We start from the raw sequence: 23,768 nt of genomic DNA, 5'->3' as shown, positions 1-23,768 counted from the left end.
CCAGAAAAGAAGGAAAATAGGAGAGATCGATTTTTGGACCACGGGAGAGAATCGGACGGAGTGGAGGAGCTCGGCAGCATCGGATTCCCCAGGAATTATCGCCGAATGCCCACTCCGAATGGCGATAGCAAAAGAGCGAAGAAAGAAAAACACGGGCAAACCAGGTACGTACCTCTATACATCTGGGAAGGAAAGAGCTCGCACGACACGAACCGCTGGACAGCGTAAAACGGGAACATGGGTTGGGAGCATTTGCCGTCCCCCCCAGCCAGGCCAGGCCCAATCTCCAGGTCTCCTGCTGGAAACATGAGACTTGACATGGATTCAAACGAAATTTGGCGTTGCGGTTCCAATAACCGTTCCATGCAGGTCTGCATGGAGCACATCCCGCACAATCCGTCGCACGAAAGGGTCCGGACTTCAGGGACCCCCGTTTTCCGCTGCTCGGAAAGTTTCAATGTTTTAGTGCATTATGACTTTTGGGCGGAATTTTATCGATCAGTGATCCTGTGAACGAGCCAATGTTCTAGTGTGGATCGCAAATCCGAGAGGATAAACAGGCGGCTTTCATTCCACAGGAACCCACAATGTCAGTCCATCTAGTGTAATTTGTAAACCACATTCCCTCTGTACACCTCACTCTAGGAAGGAGTAGGAAGGGGTACGAAGTATCGTCGGCTAGTTCCAGTCGAGCATTGATACTTCGTAATAGCAACAGGCGTCAAGAATAAATTGTGGGGCCTCAGTCATGAAACTTCAGCTCCGCGTGGGATGGCTTAAATGGTTTCCGGGCATCAATAGATCGATACATTTGCCAGCTTCCCAAAAACTCGGCCCGGCTTTTCTGAGGTCCGAGAGCGAGGCATTCCCGCTGAGGCTTTGTGTTCCAGCTTGTGAAGCTTCTATTGCTTTCGTACAGCCTTCCAAGTCGTGAACGAGGGCCCTGAAAGTAAACTCTGCTCAACAAGCTCGAGTTTTGCCGGGTTCTTGGCTGGAGCTATCATGGACTATGGTCTGAGTCCTACAGATACACGTTGCTAGTCTCGTCCTCCCCCCATTCCAGTTCGATGTAAACTTTTCTAGTTGTAGCGAATGAGCTCACGCATTTTTGTTCCCTTTTCAGATCTGTGCTGTCGCTGAAAAAGGTTTCGCTCCATCTGGAGCTGTCCCTTCCTGCAGGTTGCTGCATGCATCTGCGCGTGTGTTGGGGTGGGTTGAGAGAGGTCTGATCCCCGTCTTCATCCGACTCTCGTGTCCTCTTGCTTAATGTTGTGTGTGATGGTTGTGATCGACTAGGATTTCCAGCTCGCTGGATTGAAGGGCTTATTTCCATCATTCAGTCGTTGGCTCGAATGTCGATGAGGTACAATTGTCATTTTTCACTTGTACATGCTGCCCAAATGACCCGTGATTGATGCACGATGTACCTCATCGAGTCAACATCAATCGGTTAAAGTCAGGTATGATGGACACGAGGCATGTGCTCTCGCATCCTCTATTTCCGACAGCTCAGTAGTCACCAATACATACTGCCAGCAGCCTGAGGGCAATCACTGACTATACTTTGCCAGGGCCATCAGAGCTAGGCCAGACTTGAGACCTGGCCAAGGCGGGGGGCGAATCGTATCAAGCCAAATACTTGTCTATCCCACATCTGATCCGCCCTGTATTATTACTTCTGACATCACGGGCATTTTTTCAACGACTCGCTACCCAGCAACTTTCATGCCCTCATCTCAACAGGTTTCGTCGATTCCGAGTTATCCTTAATGTACTTGCACATGAAGCGACATGTGTCAGTAACTACTATCTGGTACTCCTTCATACTCTGTAGACTTGGTCGGGGTGGGAAATCAAGAGCCGCCTTGAACTAGGGCTGTTGGTGTGGCTTTCAAATGAGTTCATGCTCACTCTCTGGCACTATATTATAAATGGGCATCGATGAAGTATCAATGGGCACTCTTCGGACTAGTGGAGCTTAGACTACCAAGTCGAACAGCCAGGTCGGCTTAAGGCGAATCAGTAGGGATCAAATGTAATGTACTGAGGATACTGATGTCCTGTGGTTAGTGTACGAAGTACTTCGTACTTTCGCTTTTGACAAGTCCACTTTCTTGGTCGACCGAATCCCTGACGCCACCCTCAAGAAACTCTCATGTACTTCTCTACACTAAGACGTGCATTTCGTACGCTACAGAATTGCCAGCAATAGTAATTGGGACACTTGGGACAGGGCATCGTTCTGCCAGCTGGTGCAGAATGAGGCGAAAGCGGGACCGCAGCAAAAGTGTGATCGAGCTTGGTTGAGGCACCACAAAAAAAAGCCGGGGAGCCAAAACCCCTAAAATCATCCTACAAGTAGCCAGACACACCCTGATCCTACTCAATTGATCCCTTGTGCCTTTGGGCTATTAGAGTCCTGGCCCCCTCCGTCAGAGTCCATCAACTCTCCAGACCTCGCTTCTCCCACGAAATCCCCCCACGGAGAAGCAGGGTTTCCTTTCGAGGATATCACTGCAACCTGTGCGACTTACGACTTACACGCGAACGCCTTCCATTTTCTTCACCGAGCAGTCCCAAACTACAAAACAACACGCCTGTTCGTCTCCCAAAATGGCCAATTCAAAGTGACTAGTTTCGTCCTGGATCCAGGTCGCTTAACAGGCCGGTTTCTGGTCACTGGAATATCAATCTAAATATCCCATTGTGTGCACCTTTCCCTCGGGTCACAGACATTTACAACCTGCCTTTGTCGCTGCTGCTGTTTCAACAGCTGCACCACCACCAACCATCATTTCCATCCAAAGCCTCAACTTCAACGTTGGCCTTTACCTTCCCATTATTACACTCCCGCTTCGCTCCTTCTTCTTATCTGATCACCTGGCTATATGTCCTGCTAGCTTCAAGATTCACTCGTGAACTGGAGCTTTACTTGGTTACTACTGGCCTAGGAAAGAGCTTCCTGGATCTCCTTGCCAATCCTTTAACCACCTTCTCTATTTACTCAATCACAAAAGCTATCTTCTTCCACCTGATTTTATCTCACCCATGTTCAAAGATCAGGTCTACGAACTTCTCTCTCCCTTCCTCCAACCACACCTTTGGAGATTCCCACCCATCATCCTCCCACGCAAATCCAACTGCGAACCCTGTACGAAAAAGCAGAATATGGAGGTGGCTGTCGAAACGACAATGTCAAATCATACACTTGACCAGAACGAGCTGCGTTCAAGGCGAAGCTCAAAGATAGGTGACGTGGACACTCCTGTGGAGCTAAAGAAACTCGACGCCCATTTCGACAACAAGACCACGGCCGCCCACCCTACCGCCAATACCTCTCACGTCTCCGAACAGTTCGGCTCCGATGAAGTTTCCGTTGCCTCCGATGAAGCTGCCCTTGGCTCCGATGACTGGGATTACCTGAAGAAGGCCGAGAGCTCCGCCACTCCCAGCCTGTCGGAATCCACTACGCCCGTTCCTGAAGTGGAAGGGCAACTCGCCAACTTCGGAATTGTCAGCACAGGTATTTACAGGAGTGCTTGGCCCGCTCCCGACTCGTACGGCTTCATCAAGGATCTGAAATTGAAAACGGTAGTGTACGTATATTAATTCCAAACGCCTCTGACGCTGATTTTGCTTCAATTTTTCATTGGGGGAAACGGGGGACTAACTGGTTTTGTAGGACTCTTGTTCAACGAGAGGTTGAAGATACCACCTACACGACCTTCTTGAGGACCAATGGTATCAAGCAGTATGTCATCGATATGAAGGGTACCAAGAAGCAGGCCATCCCGGCAGAGATGATGATGAATGTCCTTCGACTTGTCCTCGATGAGAGCAATCACCCAGTTTTGGTTCATTGTAATCACGGCAGGGTGCGTATTCTCCATTCACCTGGCATTGGCTGGTCGTTTCCGAGGCTAACATCCGCTGCAGCATCGTACCGGCTGTGTTGTTGGTGTCATTCGAAGACTGTACGGCTGGGACACCCCTACCATCCTCGCCGAGTACCACTTGTACGCGGATCCAAAGCCGCGGGGGGCGGATATCGCCTACCTTACCGACACCGAGCCGACCTCTTTTTTCAAGGAGCCTACTTCCGACCATTTACCTCGCCCCAAGACTTTTTTTCGAACCCTCATCTTCGCCTTCCTTGGCACACTCATCTGGCTGCTCACTGGGTACGAGTTTGGAAACGCTATGGGCCGAACGTCATGATGGGTAACTAACCGACAACTTCCCAGCATCCATGTTCTCTGTTTCTTTTTGTTTTCATCTTTTTTCCTCTTCTTTTTCCTTTTTTGTCATGTCATGAATTTTTTCCTTCTCCGAGAGGATTGAGGCTTCCTGAACTGAAGCCATGATACCCGCGACTTTTCGTCGGATTTCGCATTTTCATTCCGCATCTGGGGCGTTTTGAAATAGAGGAGAAGAGCATTGTGGCGTATCTGCGAACCACAAAAACAAAAGCATCGGCGGCAAACGGTTTATTTTTCAACGATAGAGCGGACACACACGCGGAGACCCAGACTCGAGAAGTTGACGAGGCCTTTACGGCCAAGGATTACGCATTGCCCACGATGAGGGCTGCGATCGATTTCTTTCGTCATCTTGTTCTCTTTCCTACCTTTTTTTTTTCCTACCCTTCTCCTACATTATTTTCTTCTTCCCTTCTAGTCGCCTCGATGTTATAGTCGTCCAAAAAGTTCCGCAGAAAAGGGCATCAATTGGTTTTTAAAAGGGTGTACTCAAGTGTTGAGGCATCTTAGAGGAGATGGTCAGCTCGGCGATGGCGTGACCAAGGCGTTTTGGGAGTTTGCATTTTCCTGTACTATACAACAGAGACGAGAGATGACCCTTAAATACTATCGACGTAGCGGACGTGAGCCTTCCGCACCTGCAGGTTTTTATTTTCTCGCACCCTTCCCTATCATGATGCCACTTCCACGGTGCGTAGATTAAGTGTCGTTGCTAGCCTAGAGCACTGAATTTATGGCACCGATGCACTGGTCTCTTAACTGAAATCAGCCATGCATATATATACATTCCCGTGGAATCTGCTTTCTATCCTGCCGCCCTATTATACAAGTCCTTTTGATATACACCTTTTGATACATATAGCACACACATCACGGAGACGATTGGGTGTTTTCTTTCACCCAAACCCCTGTTTTATCTCAAAATCTTAGTTCTCACCCCACCTATTCCTCCGTATCCTCTCCTCCTTATCCGCCTTCCTATCCCCATGCGCATACACCCACGCCCCCGACGCAAAGTTCATAGTCCCCAAGCCAATGGCACACCCGCGTACCACCCCTCTCAGGGAGAACTTGTTACGCAGTGACTGGCGCCTGCGTAGCGCTAGAAGGACGTAGAGACCGCTCCAGGCTGCCGTAATACCCGCACTATCGGTGGGGAAGCCGGCGAGGTTGACGTAACTAGAGAAGAGAAGGACGGGAGCGAAGAGAAGAGGTAGGGGTTGGAGGGGACGCCCGTGGAGGGCGACGACGAGGGTTGCTAGGCCTGTTGGAGGGAGGGAAGAGGCTTTGAAGGAGGGGGAGGAAGAGGGGAAGAAAGTTAGTATTTTTGGGTGAGCTTCTTGATCTGGATATGTTGATGAGAGAGCTTGATCGTATGAGGTGACTTACTGCCCCAGTTTTGGAGGGTGGACGTAATCTTTTCTTGGGGGGTCTGCTGAACCTCCGTAGGCTCTTTAGACGCCATTGTGAGAGTGTATGAGTTTTGAAAAAGATTTCTGTGTGGAATGAACAGCAATTGGTTTTCATAAAATTCCGCAAAGTTGAGAGCTCAAGTGAAGCTTTTTCTCCATTTGGTGATATGATGTCTACCTGCATGAGCTTGAAGAGCAGCTCTGACTAAGCAATTGACGGGGTGTTGCGTGCCCATGTCTTGCCCGTGCGCAGTTGCAGTTGCAAAATCTACTTCGTGGTTCGTCCCAGAGAGTCGCAGCAATTCCAGCAATGGCCGCCTGTACATTACAATTTTGAACACCTCGTCGCCGCCGCCACGTACACGGCACTTTTTCTGACGTGCAACTATCGCGGGTATTTTGAGGTTAATTCCCAAGCCCTCTCTATTTCTTCTTTCTCTCTTTGGCATTCGAAGTCCTTTCTTTCGCGTCCTGACGAATTTCCCACGCTGTCTTTTTTTTAACCTTGTGCTGGATTCGTGCTACCAGGTCCCCCTTACAAATCCCTCGGAGATTTCCCCTCGAACATTTGATCTCGCCAGATAACCACAAGCAATTCTGGGGGGACTCAAATATATCCCACACCACGTCGAAGCCAACACCCGCCATCCGCGCCATCAAACGGTCAACATCCAAGCATAGCCGGTTATTTCGATTACGAAAAGTACATGATTGCGTTACACAGAGCATCTCAAGCAAACCCCCAATCCGGAACCCATCTACATCGAGCTCAACAGAAGCTCTCAACCTCTTAAAAACCAACCCACAATGAGCGCGACCGCATCCGGCGCCGACACAGGTGGTGGAGCCCAGCGACGATGCACCCCCGAACAAAAAGCCGCCGTGCTACGCATCCGCCGCTGCAGCCCCACGGCCTTCTACGACATCCTCGAGCTCGAAACCGTCCGGACGACGGCGACGGACTCCGACATCAAAAAGGCCTACAGGAGACTGTCGCTGCTGACGCACCCGGACAAAAACTGCCACGAGCACGCCGACGAGGCGTTCAAGATGGTCAGCAGGGCCTTTGGCGTCCTGGGCGATAAGGAGAAGAGGGAAAAGTATGACAAGTTCGGGACAGATCCCGATAGTCGGTTCGCGAGCGCGCAGCAGCAGCAACAGAATCCTTTTGCTGGGTTTGCGAGGAGGCATCCTTCGGGGGCGGCGGGGCCGGGTGGTGGTGGGTTCCCGGGCGGTGGCGGCGGGTGGCAGGAAGAGATGACGCCAGAGGAGATGTTTCAGAGGTTCTTTGGTGGTGGTGGGTTCGGTGGTGGACCTTTTGGAGGTGAGTTTTACTGGGGAGAGACTACAGGAATACGAATATCATGATGTGGTTTTGCTAACCGACCCCCGTAGCGTTCGATACGGGTCCTCAATTTGTGTTCAACTTCGGCGGCGGTCCTGGTATCCGAGTCCATCAGTTCGGCGGAGCTCGCCCCCGGCGGCGACCGCGTGAAGCCAACGACCAAGACGACGGCGGCAGCATGCTCCAAACCCTCCTCGGTCTTCTACCCATCCTCTTCTTCTTCGTCATTCCGCTCATCTCATCCCTCATCTCCGGCAACAGTGCGGCGACAAAACAACCCGCTGGCCCTCGGATGGTCTTCGACAACCCCATGCCACCGTACACCCAGAAGCGACAGACGCCCAACTTCAAGGTCAACTACTTTGTGAACCCGGCCGACATCGACTCGTATTCGAACAGCAAGCTCTCGCAACTAGACAAGACCGCGGAGTCGAATCTTCTTAGGGTGTTGAGGACGGAGTGCGATACGGAGCTGAGGACGAAGCAGAGACTTGTTGACGAGGCGAATGGGTGGCTTTTCCAGGATGAGGAGAAGATGGAGAGGGCGAAGGCTTATGAGATGCCGGGATGTAAGCGGTTGGAGAAGCTAGGTGTGAGGAGGTAGTACTGGAAGTCGTTCTTTTCCTTTATGGGCCGAGGAGTGGAGAGGAGAGGGGAGTAATAACAGGAGAGATGAAATGTGTAATTTATTTTCTTCCTAGCGTCTTAGAGTCTTTTCCTTCACGCCTGCAGGGCAGCCGCCCTACAAGCCCTAACGACACTGGCATTGCATGGCATTTGTATATAGTCTGAGGTTTCCGTTGTTTCCTCGTGTTGTTTCTTGTCCTGGGTCTGGGAACATTAATGTCGACCGTCTTCTGTAAACGCAAACTCAGTGTTATAGCGTCTCCTATGATACTGCCTGCTCCATTGATATCTTAGTTGTGGTTGCCGCCGTTGTTCTGTGGCACAGATGTTGCCACATCCCGCCACCAGGGCCACTCACAGTGACGACAAGTGGGCGACCTCGTTTGAGGTTCCAGCCGCTGACTCAGCAGTCTTAATTGATGACGACAGCTCTGAGGAATACGACACGGATCCTCGCGGCACCACTGATCTACCAGCAACAGGCGGCTAAGAGAGCAACGACGACCGGATCCTTCCACGCAGCCTAGCTTGTCCGCTCAACCGGGGACACGCAACGCCAGGCAACAAAGACCTAGATAATTCGCCTCCCTGTTCGAATATTGTTCCTAAGCTTTACACACATTGGCCTCAAAATTGAAAACGAACGTATAACTCCTCTTCCCTGCTATCCACTCATTTCGGCGCAAGCGTATTCCTCAACACCCGCCACCTTTGCCTCCTCAAGGCAGATCCACTCGAAACGCGGCTCGGGCGAGGCTGAACATGCAAGTGTGGACAGTTTCCTGGTACTCATTTAGTGGGAGCGCAGCTCGGAGAAGCTTAGAATTGCTCTGAAAGAGACGGAATTTGCCGTCCTCCTGGCCGAAGGGAGCTCAGCCCCCCATTGCCACTCTGCTTGGTGAAAGCTGTGTTGTCGAGGAAGAGCACCTTGGAGAGAAAAGGTTTGGATGGACTTTCCTCAGCCTCTTGTTTGGCCCCCTTTGCCTCAATATTTCTAACTTGTGTGAGCTAGGATTTTGAACAGACCTTTACTGCCCTCTCAACGTCGACCTTTGTTTACCCCTCCTTCACGCGATCCACCCCCTTCTCCCCGCTGCCACCACCACGAACTCACAATTATACTATACGACAATATTTATGCGAAGGTCTTTGCAGTACCTGATTCATAATATCGACCTTCTTCAACATTGACATTCTTTCCCCTTGTTTGACCTGGGATGGGTGGGGAAAGGGATACCGCCGGGGAAGGGCCCCATCCCAGGCCTGATGATCAGCGCCGGCAACAACAACCAGGTACGGAAATAGATCCTTGGGCGACCTTCGACTCAAATTTGCCTCTACCCCCACGAGCTCCTTTGCAGAGTGATACGACCGGAAATACGCCTGCATCCCTCCGGCCTGGCGGGCCGGGTATTGTGCAAGACCCGAATATATGGGAGGATGCCGATCTAAGGCAACCACAGGGTGGGTCAAGCCACCTCGATGCACCGCAAACGTTCGCACCCTCAAGCTCGCACGGGAGCGAGACTAATCCCTTTCTGAGAAAGATGGCGGAGGAAAAGACAGGTAGCAGCACAAACACGTCGGCGCCGAGTGGTGCGTTCGACAGGTTGTCACTCAACGAGCCCAGCAACAACCCGTGGGACACTTTACCGTCTACAAACACTGGGTCTAGCGTGGTCATAGGCCATGGCCTAGATGGCACTAAGGACCCTTGGGCAATGGACGACCCCGCGCGACAACCCGCTGCAGTTTCTTTGTCCAGTCAGCCCACTCTCACGGCTCCTGCGAACGATGGCGAGGATCTTTTGATATGGGCTGATGAACCTACGCGTCCGCCCAAGCAGCCCATTTCCACGCCGAGCAAGATCGACGACGACAAGGTAGATTCAGAGAAGAATGTTTGGGATGATGGTCTCAAACGCACTCCGGCCGATACTGGCAAGGCGCCTGCTGTGCCGGAAATTAGGACAGAAGAGCCGTCTGAGGAGTGGGATATGATCTTTAATGACTCAAGTGCCAGAGACAACAGCACACCCCAAGACCTGTTAACTTCGAGCACAACACCGTTGAGGGAAACTACCTCAGGCAAATCAGTAGCTCCATCTCCAGAGCCGACAACGAGCCAGACACAGGCATATGTGCCACCACCTAGACCCCCTCCGAGGACTACGGGAAGGGAAGTGACGGAGATGTATCACATTAAGTCGATAAACTGGTACGACCACAGAGCGAGTCGGAACCCCAGAACGTCTCCCATATTAGTCCAGAACGCCAACGGCCCCTGTCCTTTGGTCGCGCTGGTCAACGCTCTCGTTTTAACTCACCCGCCTGAAAATGAAGATACCCCCATCATCCAGGTCCTCAAATCTCGCGAACAAATTAGTATATCACTACTACTTGACGCGGTCGTTGACGAGCTCATATCTATACCCCGGCAAGGGAGTGGCGAGCTCCCCGACATGACGGACCTCTATAACTTTTTGAAGGGGCTCGATACAGGCATGAATGTGAATCCTCGCTTCATCCCATCCGAAGACGTTGCCGAACGTATAAAAGCCACGTACCTATCACATGTACCCGCATACGAGAGGGATCAGTGTATACCTGGAGTGTTCGAGGCGACGAAGGAAATGGAGTTGTACGCCACCTTCGCTATCCCCCTGGTTCACGGATGGCTTCCCAGCTCGAGCGAGCTCGTGTACGACTCGCTAAAACGACGCGCCACGTCGTACGAGGAGGCGCAGCATCTCCTGTTCCTAGAGGAGGAGCTCAACGAAAAACTAGAAAATCCAAATTCTTCAGGTCTCACGCCGGAGGAACAGGTACTCTACCAAGACCTATTGATCATCAAGACGTTCCTACATGGCTCAGCAACGCAGCTCACGCCGTGGGGCCTCGAAGTCCTTAGAAAGGCGATGGAGCCCGGTATGGTGGCCATCTTGTTCCGGAACGACCATTTCTCTACCCTCTACAAGCACCCGAAGACGCTGGGGCTCCTCACTCTGGTGACAGACGCAGGGTATGCTGGCCACCAAGAGGTTGTGTGGGAATCTCTGCGCAACGTCAACGGAGACGTCGAGTTTTACTCGGGCGACTTCCGTATCGTCAGCGGCGCCGAGACCGGTAGGGGTGGTCAGAACGTGCCTGGAGCTTTCCCCGGCAGCACAGGTGAGGGCGACTGGCCCACTCCCGGCGCGTCGTCAGACAATCAGGAAGGTTGGACGACAGTACGCGGTCGTGGTAACGGTGGGCGGCACGACGAACCACAGCGGTCCCTGAACCTCGAGCAGGAGGATCAGGATTATGCTATGGCTTTGCAGTTGCAGGAGGAAGAGGACGAGAGGCACCGCCAAGAGCAGGAAGCTCGGCGGCAGCAGGAGCGGAGGTTCTCCGAGCGTGTCATGGAGCAGCAGGGAAGACACAGGCCGGAACCGTTCTCTAACCGAAGCAGTCTACCAGCTATCCCTAACCGAACTAGCGGCCTCCGACGACCCAGCGGCGCTACCACGACGACGACACCTTCTCAGCAAGTGGTACGACCTCTGGTCCCTCCCCCAGGAACCCCCGTCGGCAGACCTGCCGTCCACCGACCGGGAGACGCCAGCGCCGACGACGCGCCGCCTTCATACGATGAGTCGGCCAACGACACGCCGTTTCGCCCGCCGGTCGGGCACCCCAGCCACCCTAGCAGCGTCCCTGGCGGCGTCTCGCAGCAGCAAGAGTCTTATGCGGGCCCGCGCCGCTCCAGCGCCGCCATGGTGGCCTCTTCCTCTTCTCCCCGCCCCCTGCAACCGCCGATTCAGAGACGACCCGTACCGCCATCGGCTATCGCCGGCAGCTCGAGCGGGTCAACGAGGGACCGTGATTGCGTGGTCATGTAGAACAGGATACGTGAGCGGATCAGGCGCCTTTGGAAGAGGTTGTTGAGGCGGGACGGGCCGAGGGGCGAAGGGAGTGGGCATGAGGGAAGGAAGAGATTGCATAGGGAGTTGTGTGGGTTGGTTGGAGGGTGTTGGGTTTGTGAAGCGGGTGGAAGGAGGATGAGCGGTATGAATTCATGAATTGCATCAAGGTTTCTCTAGCTTCTTTTTGCTTTCCCATTCTCTGTCCTTCCTTTTTATCTTCTCTTCTCGTTCATAGTAAGCTTAAGTTATTTTTGTCTTTTTTTCTGGTTTTGGGGAATTTAGGTTCGGGTTTGCTTTGGAGAGGGAACGCAGGACATGGGCAAGGATATGGATATGTTATTGAGATGAATATAATTACGTTTTGGAGTCGAAGCGGTGCGAAGCGGTGCAATATAGCTGCGACTCGATCAGCGATACTTTTTGAGATACTCTCTCCCCACACACATACGTTCAAAGTTTGCGCCAGATGAAGCAATTTCCTTGACAGCAACTCGTCGTCTCGAACAATAAGCTTAACAAGAACCATCCAGCTCCAGAGTGTCTCCAAGGTCGTGATTGGCGGCGGGAAGCAAATTAAACTTGCATCGACATCTTCCACCGCCTTCCCAATCGAGGACATAATAAATATTCCCCGACGAATGACGAGCGAGACATTGAGGTCACTCTGCCGTTTTTCCCTCGTTCCGTTGTCGCAGCTCGAACAACATCGCTTGCGAACTCCGGGGGACTGACATCACGAGTTCCCGCCCGCGTCGCAATTGGGGGATTTCCTGGTTCTGTCAGGGTGGTGCCATTTCCTCCTTTTGCTGTAACTCCTGCGACGGATTTTTTTTGTAAATTGTGTTTCGTAACGTTGTATTTTTTCATTCTCGTTTTTCCCCTTCTTCAATTCCGTCCTGCACCCCGCGAAAATAATCCTGTTGTTAAGACCCTCTTCGGCGATTACGGATCCGAGCACGAGGCATAGCTGGACCAGGAGAAGAATCGACAGCAGCGCAAGGAAGCTCTTTCGCCGTCTCCATTCTCCTTCTGTCCTACAAGCAGTCGACACCTACCAGGACAATGTCGCTTATTCAAGGATGGATGCCGCCGACGCGAGAGAGGTGGGAGACTCTCGTCGGAGCCTGGCAGCTCTTCTACCCCGTCGTACGCGATGATTTCCCTCCCCGGCAAACCTACGCCCTAGACCTTCTCATCCTGTGTAACTGACACTCAGACCCTCGCAGCTCGGCAACCTCCAATGGCTCGTCAACTGGTACGGCATGGGCAAGACCTCCGTAGCGAGCCGCTTCAACATCCCCGGCCGCATCGCCTGGTTCACCATGGAATCGCCCGGCTTCCTCACCCTCCTCTACATAATGAAGACACTGCCAGCCCAACACGGCATCACCGATCTTCCTTGGCAGAATAGAGTTCTCGCTGGTCTCTTCGTACGCCCCCCCGCTCCCCCCTCCTGTACTTATTCCTCACCTTTCTAACAGTCGTCTCTACAACAGGTCATCCACTACAGCTACCGCGCCGTCCTCTTCCCTTACCTCCAACCCTCCATGTCGCCCATCCACGTCCTCGTCTGGGCCGCAGCCATCACCTTCCAAATCTGCAACGCCACCTCCCTAGGCTGCTGGCTCGCCGCCTACGGCCCCACGACCGAAGAAGCCTGGCTCTCCACCGGCCCCTTCGCCACGGCTCGTTTCGTCATCGGCATCGGCATCTTCTATTTCGGGCTCGCGGGTAACTTTTTCCACGACGAGGAGCTGCGCGAGATCCGAAGGGCTGAACAGCGGCGGCAGGACAAGCTGGCTAAGGAACAAGGGAAGGAGAAAAAGGAGAACGCCGTGGCAAAGCATTATAGGATCCCTCAGGCGGGTTTGTTCAAGTACATGTTGTATCCGCACTATCTGTGCGAGTGGATCGAGTGGCTAGGGTTTTGGATCGCGGCGGGGTGGGGGTGCGTTCCTGCCAGGGCGTTCTTGGTGAATGAGGTTGCGACCATGTTTCCGAGGGCTGTGAAGGGGAAGTGGTGGTATGTGGAGAGGTTTGGGGAGGAGAAGGTTGGGAAGAAGTGGGCTGTTTTGCCGGGGATTTACTGAAAGGAGAGGGAGAGGATGAGGATGTTTGGTAGGAAATAATAATGCTATTTTGCTTGATGAGAGGTGTAGAGGGGGGGCATCTACGTGGTTCTATCAACGACGAGGGAGACTCTACGTATGATCTGGTAGAGAGGTGGAAGGTAATAGTAACCTCAATGCAGAATCAGGTTACGTCATGACTCTGAATGCAAGCGACACTGCTCTTTGTTCCAAGTCTCATATTGTAGAGATCTGATACCCATATCGCCGGGGTTCGAGGAGAGATCGGGAGTGAGATTGATCCGCTCTCGACCGTTGGTGAGGACATCCTCGATAAGGTAGCGCAGACTCCGGCGATAAGATGAAATCGGACGGTTTATAAAGTCTTCACAAGCGAGCCTATGAGGGAAAAAAAAAGAAGAAAAAAGATGATAAGAGCAAAAAAGAAACTTGAAGCTCCCCATCAGGGAATCGAACCCTGGCCACCTGCGAACTGTCGTTTGACAAGCAGGTATCCTTACCACTAGACCAATGAGGACTTTTAGTTGCTTGAACGGCTCAATCCGAGGTGGGTCTAAATCGAAAGCGGTCCCATGCTCGAGCCAAAGTGAGAGAGATTGGATTGAGACCTTGAGCGAGATTCGAGCTTGCAGTTAGTGGGCGGAGCACTATCGTGAGGAACGGTGTGGAGGGGTTATGGATGGGATAGCTTGTTCTTGTGGAGAAGTATGTTGGACGTGTTGAATTGGTCAGGCTTGATTGTCTACTCATAAAATCTCGCATTCCCTCTGCTTGGATGGGGGTTAACTGACTCTCAGATAGACACAGAGGCAAGAGGAGAATTGTGGGAAGCATACCGGGCAATACGTGCCTCTTACTCTTAGACCCTCATACTCTTAACCATTTTTTTTTATACCATACACAGGTATGACAAGAGACTAACCCATGTACCAGTGGGAGATCCAACATCTCTTTTGTCTATAAACCGGCCGTCCCTGCCGTTGCGACGCCTCTACCTTCTACCCTCTCATTTACATTCAGATCCTCCTCCTCACTCCATAAACTTCTTCAAACCCCGTAACCTCTCCTTCGCCTGCTCCAAAACTTCATCCGGCTTACAAACCGCAAACCGAATATAATCCTCCGCAATCCACGCATTCTCATCCGTATAAAACTCCGTCGGCGGAATCGCCGCCACCCCCAACTCCTGAATCAAGAACCACGCCAGCTTGAAATCCCTCGGCCGGCTCGCCACATGCGGCGGGAAAGGGTAGTCCTTCGGCAGCTTCACCTTACTCATGTTGACGAGCACGAAGTAGCCGCCCTCAGGCTCGGAGTAAGGGAGGTCGAGTTCCTTGAAGATTTCGTTGAAGCGGTCCATCTTGCCCTTCATTTCGTCGATGGACTCGGCCCAGAAGTTGTGCGCGTCGGCTTGTTCGAAGCCGACGGCGCAGGCTTCTTGGAGGGGGGAGACGGAGGAGTAGCAGATTCGGGTGTGGGCGGCGGAGACGTATTGGAGGAGGTCGGCGGGGCCGATGAGCCAGCCTACTCGCCAGCCGGTGGCGTAAAAGTTCTTGCCCGCGGAGCCGACTGTGAGGGTGAGCTTCTCGATCTCGGGCGAGAGGGTCGCGATGCGCGTGAAGGGGACGTAGAAGAGCCGGTCGTAGACTTCATCGGAGAGGATGATGATCTGGTTCTTGACGCAGAGGTCGCCGATACGCTCTAGCTCTTCTCGAGAGTAAATCTTGCCAACAGGGTTGTCTTTTAAAAAAAAACCAACAGGTCAGTTACGCGAAATGAGACGTTTGCTAGACAAAGGGACTTTGTCGCTTACGAGGCGTGTTGAGAACAATCATCTTAGTCCTAGGAGTGATGGCACGCTCAAGCGCATCGAAGTCAATGGTCCAGTTCGCCGCTGAGGAGGTCACGGTAGCACCGTCCTTGGGAGGGCTCATGGGAACATAGACGATCTTGCCGCCCGGCATCTCGATGTTGCTGATATACCTATCGCGAAAGTTAGCATTGATCTCACTTCCTACCCCTCACTCACAGAACCCTCCCCCGGCTCACTCATCAGGGCACAAAACTCACTGATCGAAGAAGGGCTCAAAGATAATAACCTCATCCCCCTCCTCAATAAACGCCATGAAAGCACTCAGCATGCCCTCGTTCGCCCCCGTCGTAATCGTCACCTCCGTGTCGGGATTAATCTTCCTGCCCCAAAACGGCGAGTACGCATCGGCAATGGCCTTCTTTAGCCTGGGCCGACCCTTGGTGGGGCTGTACTGGTTGCACTCGACGCGCGAGAGGGCCTCTCGAGCGGCGTCGAGAATGAAGTCCGGCGGGTTGTAGCCGAAGAAACCCTGGCCCATGTTTATGATGGGTTGCTTGGGTGAGGCGGCGGCGGCTTCATTGATGAAGGACCTGCGTGAGGGGGGGAATAAGTAACGCGCCGGGGAACAAGCAAGAAGAGATGAGGGAGATATAACAATAAAATCGAATTGCTCATGGAGAAGTCTGGAAAAATAAGCCAAACTCACCATACATCCTGCCTCTGACCAGTCACCCTCTTCGCGGGCTTTAGCTTCTCAGTCGTCGCCATGGTCGTTGAGAACGGTCTGCCGAAGACTGCGTGTATAGGTTTGGAAGTGAACTGGAGGACTGAGATTGGCCGGAGTCGCGAAGACATGGGGTTTCGGGTCTCTTTGCGATTGGCAATGGTAAAGTAAAGCGGGAGGGCCGCCTCTTTTGTAATTGAATCGATCCAATTGATCCACTTATTTTTTGCGTCCCTTTCCCCTCTCACTTAACCAAGAACGAAACGATAGGAGAGCGTTACTGGTCGGTAAATGCAGAGGATGGGGAAGCTTGTGAGGGTGGGTGAAAGACTCATAGACATGAACTACCCGAAATGGCCGATTCTATCCAAGTCTCGCGATGGCGTAATTGCGACTTGCCGGTTTCGGTGGTGGGTGCAGCAGTTGCTAACAGCCGACATGCGTAGAGTATAGGGTGGGACAGGTGTTGGACGTTATCACTCATCAAGAGGAGTCAGACGTGACCCTTTTGACTTTGGCAACTCAACTCAACTTTACACCGCGGTATTCGGCCTTTAGCAGGTACAATAGGTGGTCACTGTGACTCAATTTCCTTCTGCACTATGAATTCCAAGACCGTCTCCCTCATTCAATCCTTGTTGAAGTGAAGCGTCTTGGTGTACGAGTACGATAGCAGTCCCTGCTTGCCCATCTCTCCTCCGTATCCACTATCCTTGAGGCCCGAGAAGTAACCCGCCGGGTGTGGTCTCTCATGACCGTTAATCCATACGGACCCGGCCTCGAGTCTACGAGCGATGTCCTCGGCTCGCTTGAGATCCTTGGAGTAGACCGTGGCGCCGAGACCGGCGTTGGCGAGGTTGGCTCGCTTCAGCGCGTCGTCAATATCGCTGTACGAGAGGATGGGGATGATAGGGCCTGGAAGGGGAACAGAAACGCCATGTTAGTAAATCTAAGGGTTCGTAATACTGGCAGGTAAGTGTCTGGGCTATCGTACCAAACTGCTCCTCTTGCACAAGGAGTGAATCCTCGGGCGGCTTGGCGACGACGGTCGGTTCGATCCAGAATCCCTTGTCACGAACATTCCCTCCCTCGACAATGTTGTAGTTATTCTTCTTGCAGTCGTCGATGATATTCTTCACAATATCAAACTGCGCCTTGTTCGACATGGGCACAAAGGTCGTCATGGTCGCATCCTCAGCAATCAGAATATTGCCCTTAACATACTCCACATACTCTTGCAAAAACTCATCATAAATCGACTCATGCACATACACCCTCTTCGTCGCCACGCACACCTGCCCACCATTAAAAAAAGCCCCTGCGGCCGTCAACCCTGCGACCTTGGCAACATCCACGTCCTCGCACACGATGGCCGCGTCGTTCCCCGCCAACTCGAGCGTGAGGCGCTTGAGCGTCTTAGCACAGCTCGCCATGACGCGCTTTCCCGTCGCGATGGTGCCGGTAAAGGTAATCTTGGCGATACCCGGGTGCGACGTCATGGCGGCCCCGAGGTCCGCCCCGCCGTTGAGGCATTGGAGGACGCCCGGTGGCAGGAGGGGTTGCCAGAGCTCGGCGGCCTTCATGGTGGAGTAGGGCGTGAAGGGGGAGGGCTTGACGATGACGCAGTTGCCGGTGATGAGGGACGAGATTACTTTGAGGCTGCTGAGGATTAGGGGGAAGTTCCAGGGGGAGATGGCGCCGACGATGCCGAGGGGGACGTGGGTTTGGACGATTTTGACGGTATCGTCTTCGTGGACTACTTCGTCCTCGAGGTAGTTTTCGGCTAAGAATTGAATACGGATCATTTAGTGCGGAGGCTCGAGATGTGAAAGTGCTGGGAATTGAGAATGAGCTCTTCTTTACCGTAGTAGAGGCACTGGCCTGCGCTGTTGGCAACCTCGATATGGGCCATGAGTGCCTAGATGTCAACTCCTTGTTAGATCTGCTATTCATTCTATTCCCACCCAAACTAGAAGACAAATTTGCACCCGGCGTGTAACTGACAGATTTCCCCGTCTCGAGCTTGACGATTTCCTCAATCTCGGCAGCATGCTCCTTCAGTTTCTCCGCCATATTTGTAAGAACCTCCTTCCGCTCCTCTATCGTCGATCGCGACCATGTCTTCAAAGCCTTCTCGGCCGCGGCAACAGCCTCGTCAAGGTCCTCGACACTGGCAATGGGGGCATCCCAGAGTTCCTTTTCGGTGCGGGGGTCGACGCCTCGGTGGACGTTGGCTCTGATGCGGTTCTCGCCGTTGATGGTGTTGTAGAAGGTGTAAGTCATGGTGTCGAAAATCAGCCCTCGTCTCGAATATAGCTTCGAAGAGTCTTTCCTCTTAAGCAACACGGATTGTGAAATAGTGAGAGAGAGTGTTGGATAGAAACTTGGAAAGGTTAGAGAAAATCTGGAAAAAATACGTATGCGGAGTATTTATTTCCCAAGATGCGACACGGGCAGCTCGCTTCTTATACGTATTTAGCCCGTACGCAGTCTCGTTTTCTGTGCCGCTTAAAAGCTGCGAAGCCAAGATTGAGGGGTCGCTTCAGCGGCTGTTGAAGTTGCATTCGAGACACAAGCGCTCAGAGGATCAGCCGAGAGGCTGGCAAAAATATTAAGGCCCATGCGCTTCAACGGCAGTTGGTGGTACGGGACGAAGCAATAATGGGCACATATCTCTAGATATACACAGTGGTGATGAGGGGGGGATGGTTCAGACTCGACCAGGTCAATACATTCTCTTGATGAAAGCATATCCACCATCGATCGGATTTTAACTTTAAAGCACAATTCTCGTATGGTCTCCTGATTTGGCGGCCAAGACAATCAACCAGGAGGCCCAAGACGACACGGATGGGGGAGCTCAATGAGGAAACTAGCTGAGACCACAGATGTCTTTCTTCTGGGCGATGAGGCTATCGTTGGCATCACAACGCTGACCTGGCTAGCGTAACACAAACTATTCGTATTCTGAGAAGCGATGGGCTGGACTTGGACTCATGTTGCACCAGACATACACGTTTCCTCCAAGGGAAGAGGATCGGGATGAGGTTCTCATCCCCCCATTCAACCCGAGCTCTGGACCCTCATCTGTGATGCCGCATTGGAGTCCGTCACATCACACATCACACTGATCACTTGACCCACTTTCAGACATCCTCGAGGAGGTTGGGATATTCTTGCTCTCCTTCACGGGTGGCACAGGTTCAGGCGGGTTCTACGCCACGCTCGCCTTGTCCTACCTATTTCCCCACACTTTCCAAGACTGAGCGCGTTGCTGCCTAGTCTTGGGTCTCTTGAACCCCAGGACGATCCAAGTACATGTCGCGCTCACAATAAGGTAGAGAGCTGTTCGGTCGACCTTCCCACCGATCTGGAGGAGGCCGATGACATGGTAATGGGTGATGCCCAAGGTGGCGTGGCTGGCCGGGGCATTGATGTTGCGGCAGGCGTGAAGAGGCATGATTGTAAACTCTGACTGGTTGATGGAGCCTCTGAGAGCGCCCGTCTCTCCCACTGGCACACCAGGTACCAATTCACTCGTCTTGCGCATTAAATGCGTTATTGATGTGAACTCGGAAGTAGATTCGAGGCGAACCTCATGCGCACCTCGTGTGAGCACGTCATCGACGTGTTATTCTCGCTTGAGTGGTGATGGAGGCGGCCACTGCATTGCCCTCTGAGGACATGTCGTCCTACCCTCCAAGCCGCTCCGGGCACCTTCTATTCGTGGATGCTTCGTTATCCCCAACCTCATAGGCTTCCGTCTCTGTCGACCTGCCGATGTGAGTTGCGAAGGAGGTGTGGATGAGAGGGGATTTCGAAAACGGCGGCAAGAAGTACCACGTCGTCGCTTAGAGAGACGAGAAGGGGTGGACATGAAAGCACATAAATAGGGCCAGAGCCTTTGTTCCAAATCAACATGACCAAACTCACAAACACCTTCGATCAAACCAAATCATCACCACTCTCCAATAAGGATATAAGTTACCACATCCCCCCAAACCTACTACCATGTCGGACAAAAACCAAGTTTCAGACGAAGCCAGGAAGGCGGTCAACGACAAAGTGTCCAACACCCCGTCAGGCTTCGTGACCATCATACAGGAGACTGGAAGATCGTCCCAGAAGAGACGCTTGGACGCACAGAGGGCGCGAGAGAAGGCCGAAGCGGAGAAGAATAAAGGTGGCGCATCGAAGGTAAAAAAAGCCTGCGCAATCCCGATAATTTCTTGAAATGCTAAAGATCATGCCAGAGCGGTGACTCTTAACCACGGCGGCGTCCTTTCGGCAGGAACGGCGACTACTCCAGCAAGGTGGAGAGATGGGTGACAGACTAATAGGGCAAGGATAGAGTTATTTTGGGCTATTTTCTCTTCGGTTGGTCCACCAGCCATGAAACTTTAGAATGGTGTTCTGCTCGTTTTCGGGTCAAGGGGAGTGTCTAACTGCGACTTCTTTCAAGTCATAGAGCTAGCCAGAGGATCTGGGGAGCACAACAATATCTACAGCAGTAGCAAAATAAAGAGCTATTCCATACTTCAAGCCTTAATGCTTGCTAATAGTAATTTAGGTCTTTCCATGTAGTTATGTCCTGTCTAAAGCCTTTATAAATCGTTTAGAAATTACTATTTTTTAAGCCGGCAGGCATACCGGAAAGAAATATAGGGACTTTAGCTTGGAGAATTACCTTGTGAATGAGGAAGAAGAATAATTACTTTGTAAGACAGGCTACACAACAAGAAAGTGGATATTTAGGTCTGGTGGCTGCCATTGAGGTGTCCGACCGCCAGGCAGCAGACCAATCCAAGGCTTACAGCAATGCTGTAATAGTCTGTTCGAGACAGAACCAGGGGCCAAGTATTAGTACCAAATTTGACCTGAACCAGTTCTATCTTTTCTTCTTTTCTTCTTCTTCTTCTTTTTGAGTGCCTATTCTCTTACCTATCCATCCTCATCTGTGTATTGTACTTTTTCATCGTTTATACTCAGCTCCTCTATCACATCACTCAACTCAGCAGTACTACTAGTCATGTCATGGACATTGACATACAATTAGAGAGCCTCGGCAACCACAAGGCCAGCCAGTGGCTTGTCGTCGTTCAATCCAAATGGCCTGAGATACCTGCTTGGGTGACGGAGCACCACCCGGAGAGGTTACCATGCTCCCTGGAACAACGAATACTTCATGGCTCGTACAACGTAGGCCTAACTGCAGTATTTACCAATGGCGAGAAGTGGTTCATTCGCTTTCCCTTGGTCGGCCACACTAGCGACGAGTATCTGGACTTGAAGATTATCAACGAGGTAAAGACACTGAAGCTGATTAGCGAGAAGACTGATATCCCAGTCCCAGAAGTCAAGGCTTGGGGCTCTGCCGACCACAATAGACTCGGGCTGGGGCCGTTCATCATGGAGCAGTTCATCGAGGGTGAGAGGCTTAAGCCGATTCTTAGTGGTTCTAGCGACCCCGGCGACCACATCTTGAGCGACAAGCTAGACGACAGGACATTCGAGATAATATATAGGCAGCTTGCTCGATTCATGCTCCAACTTTTTGCGCTCGACTTTGACCAGATCGGCAATCTGCCTGGCGCATCATCACCTCTGCAGCCGCCACTTACCATGACCGCTAACGAGATCAATCTCTATTCTGGCGCGAAAGTCATGAGTATTTCCTACCCAACCGCCTACGTTGGTCCTTTTTTTCCCTAAAATACTGACCGCCGCTCGTTAGGCCCGAGAACGGAGCAATTATCCACAGCCGGAGAGTACTTCAACCACGTCGTGAAGCAGCACTGGCAACAATTCACAACGCAGAGGAACTCAGTCTACGAAGAAGAGCGCGGCAAGCGGAACTACGCTTTTCACAAAGCCCTCGGGTCTCTAGTTGAACGGCATACCTGGCCCGAATTCGACCGAGGCCCGTTTAAGCTCATCTGCGATGATTTCGGCCCAGCCAACATGATTGTCGATAACAGGGACGATCTGAATATTGTCGGGGTCGTCGATCTGGAATGGTCATACATCGGACCGGCTCAACTACTCGCGACCGCACCCTGGTGGATACTTCAGGCAAGGCCCAACACCCTTGCGGCGAGCGATGAGCACGCGGGCATGTACCTCCAATATTTGAATAAGTTCATGCAGATCCTGGAGGCGGAAGAGGAGAAGTTACAGCCGGACCAGCGCAAGGGACTATCCTCGCTGGTGAAGCGATCCCAAGAAAATGGCACGATGTGGTACCTCATGGTGCTCCGGGGTTTCTACATCGACGTCACGGATTTGCCCTGTGACCAGCTCATAGCTAGCACTCCCGATTGGGAGAACCTCGCTGCCGAAGTGGCTGGTGAAGAAGCTCAAGCATTCGTCACGAAAAAGCTGGATGGATTGAGGCCATTCTTTGATGAGAAAAAGATGGTTGAGAGCATGGAGGAAAAGTTGAAGGCTGGAACTCTGGATCTTGCAACAGTCATCGAACGTCTCGAACGTTTACTGAAGTGAGAGCGGTAGGAGTGGTAGGCCCTGAATGCAGTTTGCTGCCTGTGTCTGCCCATTCCTCCTGTCGCTTGGGGAATACGGATGCCAACTGTTGGCGAGGTTGATAGTCGAGGAGAGTTGTTGCTATTTTATGTCCGCTAGTCCGCTAGACGTGGACGTGGAGGCGGAAAGCCTGGCTAGGGAAGCCATGGAGATCGCTTGACATCATGATTGCATCGATGGCAGGCAACTTACGAAAGATATCGTGTGGCATTCCGAGGCGCTCGCTGCTGCTGTCAATGCGTGCTGGAATATGACTGCTCGAACAGGCGACAGGGGCTGTAAATGTCAGAGCAAGGATGATCTTCTCCTCCACCACCAGCTGTCTTTCCCCAGACAATAATCCGAGGGCTTCGCACTCCTTGGGTATATCTCGAACATGCCGAATTCTAATACGTGTAGGATCTTCCTTGGTTGGTACGGATCGGACCAATTTTGGCTGTTGTCTCCCAATGCATCCCGTCCTCTCAGCTCTCAGCTCTCAGCACTCAGCACTCAGCAGATGACGTATCAATTGATGGAAAGGCCTGGGAAGGCCTTGATTGGTGGGGGTCATCCAAGCAGTTGCCAAACTCATCGACTGGCAGGGATGCTTCGTAGATTGACCAAGAATTTGGGATCAACGGATCAATTCTGACCATTCAAAGCTTCGATGCTGTTTGCTTAAGTGCAGCAAGCACGTCGACACGTGCTGCTTCCCCGCCAGACCAACCGGGCCAGCTGCAGCTACCCCACAAAAACGCCGTGTTTGCTTAGCTCGCTCCGTCATTGTTTAGCAACTTTAGCAGCTTCGTAGCTTCAACGCCGTCGTGCCTTAGCGGCAATCGCCGGGCTCCACCGCCCCTGCCCTTTTGATAATGATAAGAACATCTCCAGCAACTCCGATGGGACCGACTTATCTCGTCCATTCCATCTATTCCATTCATTCTATCTATTCATTCTCCCCCCTGCATATTTTCCACCGTATTTAATCGTTTCTCTTCTAATCTCGTACCTTTTCTTCTCTTCTCCCTGCATGGCCCAACCTAGAGCTAGTATTTCTCTATCCGGCAC

At 52.3% G+C, this 23,768-nt stretch overlaps 8 protein-coding genes across 8 annotated transcripts; 5 read left to right on the top strand and 3 right to left on the bottom strand.

Moving 5' to 3' along the window:
* Window positions 1-3,168: 3,168 nt before the first annotated feature.
* Window positions 3,169-4,218, top strand: SAPIO_CDS0924 (uncharacterized protein; the record flags this gene model as incomplete). Its single annotated transcript, XM_016783602.1, has 3 exons — window positions 3,169-3,596; window positions 3,683-3,875; window positions 3,937-4,218. The coding sequence occupies 3 exons, from the start codon at window positions 3,169-3,171 to the stop codon at window positions 4,216-4,218; spliced, it is 903 nt and encodes a 300-aa protein (XP_016645876.1).
* Window positions 4,219-5,185: 967 nt separating this feature from the next.
* SAPIO_CDS0923 (uncharacterized protein) lies at window positions 5,186-5,724 on the bottom strand (the record flags this gene model as incomplete). Its single annotated transcript, XM_016783601.1, has 2 exons — window positions 5,186-5,523; window positions 5,649-5,724. 2 exons carry the CDS (start codon window positions 5,722-5,724, stop codon window positions 5,186-5,188), a joined length of 414 nt encoding a protein of 137 aa, XP_016645875.1.
* A 754-nt stretch (window positions 5,725-6,478) lies between these two features.
* SAPIO_CDS0922 (uncharacterized protein) lies at window positions 6,479-8,170 on the top strand (the record flags this gene model as incomplete). The annotated part of the gene is made up of 3 exons (XM_016783600.1): window positions 6,479-6,995; window positions 7,067-7,585; window positions 8,073-8,170. 3 exons carry the CDS (start codon window positions 6,479-6,481, stop codon window positions 8,168-8,170), a joined length of 1,134 nt encoding a protein of 377 aa, XP_016645874.1.
* A 739-nt stretch (window positions 8,171-8,909) lies between these two features.
* SAPIO_CDS0921 (DUF455 domain-containing protein) lies at window positions 8,910-11,527 on the top strand (the record flags this gene model as incomplete). Its single annotated transcript, XM_016783599.1, has 2 exons — window positions 8,910-8,936; window positions 9,005-11,527. The coding sequence occupies 2 exons, from the start codon at window positions 8,910-8,912 to the stop codon at window positions 11,525-11,527; spliced, it is 2,550 nt and encodes an 849-aa protein (XP_016645873.1).
* A 1,086-nt stretch (window positions 11,528-12,613) lies between these two features.
* Window positions 12,614-13,641, top strand: SAPIO_CDS0920 (Steroid 5 alpha-reductase; the record flags this gene model as incomplete). The annotated part of the gene is made up of 3 exons (XM_016783598.1): window positions 12,614-12,697; window positions 12,778-12,981; window positions 13,048-13,641. 3 exons carry the CDS (start codon window positions 12,614-12,616, stop codon window positions 13,639-13,641), a joined length of 882 nt encoding a protein of 293 aa, XP_016645872.1.
* A 1,030-nt stretch (window positions 13,642-14,671) lies between these two features.
* On the bottom strand, window positions 14,672-16,222 carry SAPIO_CDS0919 (putative aminotransferase C6B12.04c; the record flags this gene model as incomplete). The annotated part of the gene is made up of 4 exons (XM_016783597.1): window positions 14,672-15,381; window positions 15,455-15,624; window positions 15,712-16,044; window positions 16,161-16,222. The coding sequence occupies 4 exons, from the start codon at window positions 16,220-16,222 to the stop codon at window positions 14,672-14,674; spliced, it is 1,275 nt and encodes a 424-aa protein (XP_016645871.1).
* A 584-nt stretch (window positions 16,223-16,806) lies between these two features.
* SAPIO_CDS0918 (putative Aldehyde dehydrogenase) lies at window positions 16,807-18,461 on the bottom strand (the record flags this gene model as incomplete). Its single annotated transcript, XM_016783596.1, has 4 exons — window positions 16,807-17,093; window positions 17,173-17,961; window positions 18,042-18,096; window positions 18,183-18,461. 4 exons carry the CDS (start codon window positions 18,459-18,461, stop codon window positions 16,807-16,809), a joined length of 1,410 nt encoding a protein of 469 aa, XP_016645870.1.
* Window positions 18,462-20,189: 1,728 nt separating this feature from the next.
* Window positions 20,190-22,679, top strand: SAPIO_CDS0917 (uncharacterized protein; the record flags this gene model as incomplete). The annotated part of the gene is made up of 3 exons (XM_016783595.1): window positions 20,190-20,361; window positions 21,235-21,846; window positions 21,913-22,679. 3 exons carry the CDS (start codon window positions 20,190-20,192, stop codon window positions 22,677-22,679), a joined length of 1,551 nt encoding a protein of 516 aa, XP_016645869.1.
* Between the last annotated feature and the right edge of the window lie 1,089 nt (window positions 22,680-23,768).

Source organism: Scedosporium apiospermum, assembly GCF_000732125.1.
Source record: "Scedosporium apiospermum strain IHEM 14462 chromosome Unknown SEQ_SAPIO_0044, whole genome shotgun sequence".
In the NCBI taxonomy this organism is placed as follows: domain Eukaryota; kingdom Fungi; phylum Ascomycota; class Sordariomycetes; order Microascales; family Microascaceae; genus Scedosporium; species Scedosporium apiospermum.
Note: the sequence above shows the minus strand (reverse complement) of the source record. Positions and strands in the feature narration are given on the sequence as shown.